At 55.4% G+C, this 9053-nt stretch overlaps 2 protein-coding genes across 3 annotated transcripts; one reads left to right on the forward strand and one right to left on the reverse strand.

Annotated features, from left to right (window-relative positions):
• Positions 1-1846: 1846 nt before the first annotated feature.
• Positions 1847-4365, forward strand: ZNHIT2 (zinc finger HIT-type containing 2). Its single transcript, XM_055311359.1, has one exon. The coding sequence runs from the start codon at positions 3123-3125 to the stop codon at positions 4314-4316; it is 1194 nt and encodes a 397-aa protein (XP_055167334.1). The 5' UTR covers positions 1847-3122; the 3' UTR covers positions 4317-4365.
• A 139-nt stretch (positions 4366-4504) lies between these two features.
• Positions 4505-8948, reverse strand: TM7SF2 (transmembrane 7 superfamily member 2). 2 transcript variants are annotated; one of them, XM_055311345.1, is made up of 10 exons: positions 8752-8948; positions 8174-8370; positions 8014-8068; positions 7463-7657; positions 7280-7383; positions 5953-6072; positions 5697-5865; positions 5345-5425; positions 5138-5260; positions 4505-4864 (listed from the first exon to the last, which is right to left on the reverse strand). In XM_055311345.1, exons 1-10 carry the CDS (start codon positions 8801-8803, stop codon positions 4704-4706), a joined length of 1257 nt encoding a protein of 418 aa, XP_055167320.1. In that variant the 5' UTR covers positions 8804-8948; the 3' UTR covers positions 4505-4703. The 2 variants fall into 2 exon arrangements, with proteins under 2 accessions (XP_055167320.1, XP_055167326.1); XM_055311351.1 differs by lacking the exon at positions 7463-7657 and having other exon boundaries at positions 8752-8947.
• Positions 8949-9053: the final 105 nt, after the last annotated feature.

Raw genomic sequence — 9053 nt, forward strand, 5'->3', positions numbered from 1 at the left:
AGGATTATGAAGACATCAGTAGAGGAGTTTGAGTAAAGAGACCTATCAGGGAAGGCTAATCTGACCTTTCCTGAACTTGAAACCAGCTATGACTTTAATGGAGTCCAGGGCAGGGGTCTAGTCTGTACCTATTTGGGAAAGTGTGGGCCAACCCTATTGGGTAGAGGCCAGTGCCAGCCCTAAAAGAGTTCGCCTAGGGCAGATCAAAAGAGAGAGGGATCCCTGGGTGGCGCAGCAGTTTAGCGCCTGCCTTTGACCCAGGGCGCAATCCTGGAGATCGGGTTTGAATCCCACGTTGGGCTCCCGGTGCGTGGAGCCTGCTCCCTCTGCCTGTGTCTGCCTCTCACTGTGTGCCTATCATAAATAAGTAAAAATTTTAAAAAAATTATTAAAATAAAACATTTCAAAAAAAAGAACAAAAGAGATACACAGGTTGAATACTGGGGGGGGGGGGCGCAGGGATCCCTGGGTGGTGGCATCAGAGGAGAGACTTTCTGCCAGGAGGCAGTGGGGATGGCCTGTAGTTAAGGGAGAGGGGTGGAGTTAGGGGAATGTGGAACTTTTAGTAGCTATCCTTTGTAAGCAGCTCATTGGTCAGCTAGGGCTATGGTGATGTGGATTGCTGATGGGCTTATTTTGGCCCGGTGGTCACTATGGGCCCTTCTACCTTATCCGGGCTTCCATTGCTCAAGCCTGTTGCCTAAAAATAGTATCTAGAACATTGCCTGATTATGTTGGCACTGTGGTAAGCTTGTTTGTACCTCCACCTGGCTAGCTAGCTTCCTTAACCTAATCACAGCTTAGGATGGTGGGTTGGTTGGTTGAGTGTTCTGGGAGTGGAATTCTCTGGGACTCATGTGAGGTTCCCCTAGTAACATGGATCTCCTCTCATTTTGCTAAATTTTTTATGCTGCTGATTCTTGAAATACAGTGTAACATAAGTAAAGACCTTAGATCCGGGCTTGGACTGCCTTGAATTTGAATCCTTCTGATTTTCTGACCTTAAACGACTTACTTGATTTCTGCCATCACAGCTTGAGAGTTGCTGTGAAGAATAAAAGATATGAAGGGCTTAGATTCAGAATCCTCCAGCTAGCAAATGTGCAAACATATAGCCTATTTTTATCTCTAGTAATCTTTTTAGAAAGAGACATGGTGGGCAACCCCGGTGGCCCAGCAGTTTAGCGCTGCCTTCAGCCTGGGGTTTGATCTTGGAGACCCGGGATCAAGTCCCACATCGGGTTCCCTGCATGGAGCCTGCTTCTCCCTCTGCCTGTCTCTCTGCCTCTCTCTCTATGTCGTGAATAAAAAATAAATAAATAAATAAATAAAAAAGGATTGAAATATTAATGGTGGTACAATGAAAGGGACAGTGGAGTTGAACAGACATCCTAGGGAAGGCCTCTGAATCTGGGGTGTATGAGGCCTGAAACCTATCAGATAATGGAAGAGGTCCAGCCCAGGGGACTGTGTGCAGAGCTGTGTGGTTTCATCAGACATGGACAGGAGTTCAGGTCTGAGTCCAAGTGCAATGAAGAGTTACCAAGTACAGGGAAGGGTTTAAGCCAGGGCCTGATGTGATCTGACTGGTGATCCAATTTGTGGCTGATTTTTCTGAAAAGCTGGCAAGAAAGGGAACCAGTTAAGGGACTAGTAGCTGAGACTAGTAATGGGGATGTAGAAAATGAGGGGACTTGAAGGTCATCGAATCCATCCAGATCTTGATAAATAGATGATCCATGTAGAAATAACAAGGTATTATGAAGGTCGAACTTACTGGGATGGGACTGTTGTGCCCAAGATTGTGAATCCGAGAAAACCACCAAGGAGCTGACACGGATGCAAGTACATAAGGGTTTATTAACAAGCTTGAGCTCGGGTCCAAGTATACCCGACACAGTGAAGCAGGGACTTGGACCCTGAGGTGGGTTACAGCTGGGTTTCTATGGGCTGGTCTAGGGGTAAGGTGGGGTTTTTCAGTAAGGGTGGGGGTGTGAGAATCTTCAGTAAAGAGGTCTCACAAGCTCTTGCTTCCTTACTCTGATAAGGGCATGCTTTGTGGGTTTTTTCTGTAGCTGGGGTAAAGTAGAGTTCAGTACCTGGTCACAGTGGCCTGAGATGGCTGCCAAAGGTACAATGGCTGTACTTGTGCCAATGTTAAACTTGAATGGCCCTAATTTTCTCGGCCTCCACAGGACTAGATGTGAGGGACTAAAGAACCAGAGCTCACTGCCCCGGGTGCCATGGATCAAGGCCTCAAACGAAGTTGCATCAGGCGAGGGATCCCATCTCTGCTCCTCGTGTTTTGGCACATAGTATGGATTCGGTACTAAAAGTCGGATGAACGGGGGCAGCCGGGCTGGCTCAGCGGTTTAGCGCCGCCTTCAGCCCAGGGCGTGATCCTGGAGACCCCGGATCGAGTCCCACGTCGGGCTCCCTGCATGGAGCCTGCTTCTCCCCCGCCCCCCCCCCGTATCTGTCTCTCATAAATAAATAAACAAATAAACAAATAAATAAATAACATCTTTAAAAAAAATAAAGGTCGGATGAACCATAGATTTGGAGGGGAAACCAAACAGGAGCTCAGTTATCTGTTCTTTCTTCTCAAGAGGGGAAACACCTCCAAAAACAGAGTCTCGGCCAAGCATCCATGTTCACCCTACTTCTACATCTCCCTTTGTCTGTGTCCCGTAGGTTCTCCTCAGCGCTCGGCTGCCCCTCAGCTCAAGAACACACCTCCTTCCCCAGGGGCCTTGCGCAATCAGTGGCCCGAGTAGGTGCTTCACGAAGATCGACTTCCACAAGGGCGTTTTATGGTGCTAAAAAAGAAGCCACTGGGGGGCGAGCTGGCACCAGCGGAGCACTGGCTGCGCACGAGCCAGCCCTCTCTCACCGCGCGGGGCGGATCCTGTGCGTCCCGACCCACAACGGCGCCCGCTCGAGCGCTACTAGATAGAGGGGTGGGGCTTGGCTACCGAGCATGGACGGAAGTTGCCGAGAGTCCTCGGGGGCTTTGACCACGCCCCGTCGGCCTTGCCAGGAGGCGGAAGTAACCGATTAGCGCCGGAAGTTGCCCCGCGCGGCCTGTGAGTGTTCGTAAGTGGCGCGGGGCGCCGGTTGCCATGGAGCCGGCCGGGCCCTGCGGGTTTTGCCCGGCCGGGGAGGCCCAGCCCGCGCGCTACACCTGCCCTCGCTGTAATGTGCCCTACTGCTCCCTGCGCTGCTACCGGGCGCATGGCACCTGCGCCGAAGACTTCTACCGGGACCAGGTGCTGGGAGAGCTTCGCGGCCGCAGCGCCTCGCCCAGCCGTCTGGCCAGCGCCCTACGCCGGCTGCGTCAGCAACGCGAGACCGAGGACGACCCCGAGGACGCAGGCCTCAGGCCTGGCCCGGCGCCAGGCGGGCCCTCCAGACTCTGGGAGCTACTGGCCCCGGCAGAGAAGGTGGCCTTCGAGCGGCTGCTGAATCGTGGCGAGGCCGGGCGGCTGCTGCCCCCATGGAGGCCGTGGTGGTGGGGCCGTGGGGCTGGGCCGCGGCTTCTGGAGGAGGTGGATGATGCTGCGGACCGTGACCCTGCGGAGCTGGAGCCCACCCCCGCGAGGACGCCCCCGGAACCCGTGAAGGAGGCCGCCGCTGAGCCTTTTCTCGAAGACCCTCCCGAGGCCTGCGCGCCCTCCGTGCCCACCCGGATCCCCGTGCTGGCCAGTCTGAGCCGCGGCCGGGCCTCGCCACTCGTGCGCTTCCAGCTGCCCAATGTGCTGTTCGCCTATGCGCACACTCTCGTCTTCTATCACGGCGGCGACGAAGCACTGCTCTCTGACTTCTGTGCCACACTGCTCGGCGTTTCCGGAGCCCTGGGTGCGCAGCAAGTCTTCGCCTCTGCTGAGGAAGCCCTGCAGGCCGCAGCCCAGGTGCTGGAAGCAGGCGAGCATCCGCCTGGTCCCCTGGGCACACGGGGTGCCATGCGCGAAGCCGCCCGCATCCTGATGGGTGAAAGCCCCGCCAACCGGAAAGGCTACACGCTGGCAGCCCTGGGGCACCTGGCACAGACCCTGAGCCAGGCCCGGAAGCAAGCTGTGGCTACGGAAGAGCGAGATCGCCTCTATCGGGCGCGGAAGAAGTGCCAGTTCCTGTTGGCTTGGAGCAATGAAAATGAGGTGGCCCTCACATCCCTGGCTCTAGATTGTGCAAGGGCCCATCGAGCCCATGCTGTGGCGGCTGAGGAGGTGGTAGCCCTCACCGAGGAGTTGGAGCAGCTTTGGGGAGGACCCCTGCCACCTGCTCCAAGAATTCTCATTGAGGAGCTCCCTGGCTGAACTGGGATCTCTTTGTCATTAATAAAGCTGCGACTGGTCTTCCCTGTCAGCAGTGCCTGTTTCTGAGGAACAGCTCTTGCCCACCCCACCCCCAGACTCTTGGGCCCATAGACTACTTCAGCTTTTCCTGGATCAGAGCTTACCTAGCAAGTTTTAAACACCCTGGCCCCAGAAAGGGAGAGAAGTGGTACCATGGTTTCTAGATGTTTATCCAAGGAGAAAGAACAGCCCCTCCACTCCATTTTTGGGCACTGGCCTCATTTCTCCTTGCTCCAGAGCACCTCTCTCGGGCTGTTCATTCCTGCTTGTTGGAGCTTGGAGCAGGGTAGGAGTCCAGTCTCCTGGTGCTAAGTGCACATGCCCCAGTCTGGGGTGAGTGGAGCTGCTTCAGTAGATGTAGGGCAAGATTCGGTAAGGCACACGCCGACAGTATTCATGCCAGGCCAGACCATACTTCTGCAGGCACTGCTGCTCATCTCGGGCCTCACGGTGTACCAGTAGTGCCGTGAAGTAGAGGAGGTAGAAGTAGGGTAGCAGGTGAGACACTCCTGTGGGGAAGTAGAGGCTGTGATCGCTCAGCAGCCCCTCCAGTTCACAAAGACTTCCACATTTAATGGCTCATAAGACATTGGGGCTGTGGTGAAAGGTCCAGGTCTGCAGCAAGGTGCTGGCACAGCTACGCAGTCCATTCCCAGCCTCCTGACTGCTCCCTCTACTAGGGTGCATCCCTGTTCTCCATTCCACACCCAGACTGAGCATCCTGTGATCACCACCTCTGTCCCTCACGTGGTCCCTGTTCTGTGCCCACCCATGCCACTCACCACAAGGCAAGGACCAGGCCAGAGCCATGATGAGGTCTCCAAGGTAGTTGGGATGGCGGACCATACCCCACCACCCAGACACCAGCAGCTGTCGCCCGGTGGCTGTGGGGATGGTCTCAAGGTCTGAGGAAAGACAGGTAATGGGATGAGGGAACCTGTAGGAAGCCCTGCTGTACCACCTCATAGCACCCTAGAAGTCCAGCTCACCAGCCACTCTGGGGTCAGAAGGATTCTTTCGGAAGGTGTTCTTCTGGGAATTAGCTCCTCGGAAGATGTAGTAACCAACAGCTAAGGGAAAGCGTGAACAAGTGGTCAGGGTTAAGGTTTTTAGCCTACTACCTGACTCACCATCCACCCACAGCCCAGATTCAGTTGGCCTGGAGACCCAGGGCCCAGTCCTCCCCGCCCCCCACACACCTTCTTAAGGAAATGCCTGAAAAAAAAATAAATAAATAAAAAATAAAAAAAAAAAAAGGAAATGCCTGAGGCTTAGTACCTACCGGGTACTGAATAAACAACATGAATCAATGAAAGGGGTAGGAGCCCCTTCATGACTGACCATTGATGAGACAGATGACTGAGGCCACGGGCAACCCCAGGGGCTGTGGGTGGTGCAGCAGGAATTGGGCCTGCAGGCTGTAAGTGAAGGGTACCCAGGCTAGGTCCCCAAAGGCCAGCATGAAGCCAAACCCATCATGTGTGATGTCCATGGTGGTGAGAACAGCTTCCTGCAGGGATGAGACCCAGAAACACTAGCTTAGTCCCCATGAGGTCCTCAAATACCCTCCCTGCCTCTTCACCCCATCCAGCCTCACCTCATGCCAGAGAGCATCACCCACATAGAGTAGCTGGAAGCCATTGACCAGCCACATGGCCAGTGAGGGACTCCCCCGAAGTTCTGCTTCCTGCATCAGCATGGCCAGGTTGATGAGGACCTGGGATTGTGGGAGAGGGAGGACAGGGCAGTCTGTCCCCAGCCTGTCTCCACAGAGGTGGCAGCACCTAGATGGGGCAGTGGCTTATCTGTCTTGGTTCTCAGTCACCAAGTCCTGGGCCCTTTATTGAATGGATCCAGCCCCTGACAAAGACCAACAGATGCTTCCAGAGGTGCAACCTCCTGTTGGCTCTTGCCTTGTCCAGTAATGTTCCTTTGGGGAGAGCAACATAGAAAGCCACTGGACACTTCAGGCTTGAGGATAAATCTCAGCTCTGCCACTTCGGCAAGTTGCTTAACCTCTCCAAAGACACCTTTTCCCCCATCCCATGTGGGAAATGAAAATAATCATGCACCTGCGCCACAGAGCTGAGGACTCATTGACATAATGCATGGGCAGCACGAAGTATGATGTGTCCAGCACATACTCATGATTAGCCAGCAGCCACCTCCATTCTGATATCAGTGGGTTTGGGGCTGTCACTAATATGACCACTTCTGATCCTCACAAGAACCTTCACAGGAAGGTCTGATCCCACTTCACACATGGGGAAATCACCTCAGAGGCCAGGATGCAGATCCATGGTGGACACTTGGCCTCCTCTTACCTCTAGTTTCTAGGGTGACATGAGGACCTTGCCCAAGAGACCCTTGGGAAATCTTGACCACAGTCCAGCCTGGGTGGTATTAACCCAAAACCACAGTTGGCATGACATCAAGGCCACTAGTGATGGACAGCTTGCTATGCCCAGTGATCTGTCTCAAGTTCTGCACTGCTAGAACCAGCGGGCAGCATAGCATCAGCTCTCCTGTCCTCAAAATAGATTTTGAGCTGATTTATTTAAAGTTGCACCTGTTCACCTAACTCCCTCCATACTTTTTCTTCCTAGCACTTAGCATCCCCTGCCATGCTGTATATATTTTATTTTTGTCTATCTTTCCCAATAGAAAGTAGGTTCCTTGAGAACAGATTTTTTTTTTTTTTTTTTTTTTTTTTTTTACTATGCTTTCCTGTAACTTTTTTCTCTTTTGTCTCCTTGTACCTAGAGCAGTGCCCAGGGTACAGAGTGGACTCAACAAATATTTGTCAGATGAATGAATGATTAATGGTTTACATCTGTGCAATAGTGCCCTGCCCTGCCCTGCCCAAGCACTACTTACTCATCCCACCCCCCTCCTTCTGGCCCATGTAGCCATGCCCAGCATACCCAGCCGATGAGGCCAGGCCGCAGTTCACAGAAATATTTGAAGTCAAAGGACCAGACGCGCGGGTTGAGCTCCCGTCCCAGGAAGAAGTCGTAAATGGGATTGCCTGGAGAATAATGGAGGCTGAAGATTCAAGCGAGCACCCCCATCTACTTCTGTCTGCACCCTCCTGGAACCCCTCTCACCTGAGTTCCCCCCAGGTGCCAGGGCCGAGGCAGGGGCCACCAGGGCCTTCAGATAGAGAAAGAGGCTGAAAATGAAGGTGGTGAAGGTGGCCGCAAATGCCAAGGGCAGGAGCATTTCAGGGAGCGCCCCCAGAGGCAGCCCTGCCGACACTGCCAAGCCCACCAACAGGGCTGTCAGCAACAGGGCCTGGAAGCCTGAATTGCAGTACACAATGAGTCCTGGGGGCTGTGTCCCTACACCTCTGCCCTTCCACTCCACTGCACCCCCCTCCATAACACACACAGTCCAAAGCCCAGGGAGGTCAAGGATCTTGCCCTTGGCTTTCAGTGGGTCACCACTGTTCTGGTGCATAGAGTAGTAGTAAATGCTGTGGGTAGGGATGTAGAAACAAAAGATGTGGAGAGGGAAAGTGAGATCCCCCAAGGCTACCCTGGGCACATAGTGTAAAATAGGCATCTAATGGAGCTTGGGGTTGGGGGCTAATATCCACTGGGCCTAGACCTCCACCCCCAGCCACGACTCCAGCGAAAGGATCCATCCCCCCAAGCACCGTTAATGGGGTAGAGCAGGCGACTCTTGTCCTTCAGTTCCTGTCCCTCGGCAACCTGCAGGCACAAAGGGGGTCTGATAAGGGGTGAAAGTGTCTTGTCTGGCGGAGCCGCCTCCCTCGGCCTGCTACCCCCCGCGAGCCCCGCGAGCCGAGTCTGCACCTTGCGCGCAGGCAATAGGTAGAGAGCCGCTTGCAGGCCGAGCCAGGTGAGCCACAGCAGTAGCATCCTCGGGCTCCACAGCACTTGGAGTCCCGGCAGGTAGGGGGGTGGGCCCAGGAGGCGCGCGGGGCCCGAGCGGGCCACCAAGAGCAGGTGGAACATGGTGGCAGGGAGCAGCAGCATCAGCGCCGCCGCGCCTGGGGGCCGGGGACGATCGCATCGGGCGTCCGCTCCGCAACTGCCCTCCGAACCCCCCACCAGGCGCCCCGTGGTCTCCAGGGCCCCTTCGGCATTCCCCCGGCCCTCCATATCCCGTTCTCCGCCCTCAGTCCCTGCCCGGACTTCCATCCTGGCCCCCGCCTCCACGCTCCCCCAAAGACCTTCCTGCCGCTCGAGGTACAATCCTCCACTCAGCGCCTCCCGCCTCCCCCCCCACCCCCCGATCTCTCGGCCTCGGGATACCATTCACAGGCTTCCATTCTCAGATCCTGCTCCTCAGTATCCCTCCCCACCCCCGCAGCCAGCGGTTCACCCGCCCTCGCTGAGCCTGACCCCAGATTCCACCCTCTCCCCATTACCCAGGGGTCCCCCGAATTCCAGCGGAGCCCGGGATCCCTGAGGAGAGGCCATGGTTTCCGCTCCACCGGGGGTGGGGGTACACAACAGTCGGTCAAAGAAACACAGTCCACCTCATCCCCCGGGACACGAGCTTGGTGATGCGGATGAGGCCAGCACTGGAACCTGCTCGGTCTGAGCTCAGACTACTACCACTCGATCCGGAGATCTCTAAGTGGACCCACCCCCGGCCCATCATGGGCCCAGCAATCCAGCCAATCGGCTCTGGGGGGTGGGCCTGACGCAGGCACCTCGGGAGCCTCCT

The sequence above is a fragment of the Nyctereutes procyonoides genome, unplaced genomic scaffold, assembly GCF_905146905.1.
Source record: "Nyctereutes procyonoides isolate TBG_1078 unplaced genomic scaffold, NYPRO_anot_genome, whole genome shotgun sequence".
NCBI classification, from domain to species: Eukaryota; Metazoa; Chordata; class Mammalia; order Carnivora; family Canidae; genus Nyctereutes; species Nyctereutes procyonoides.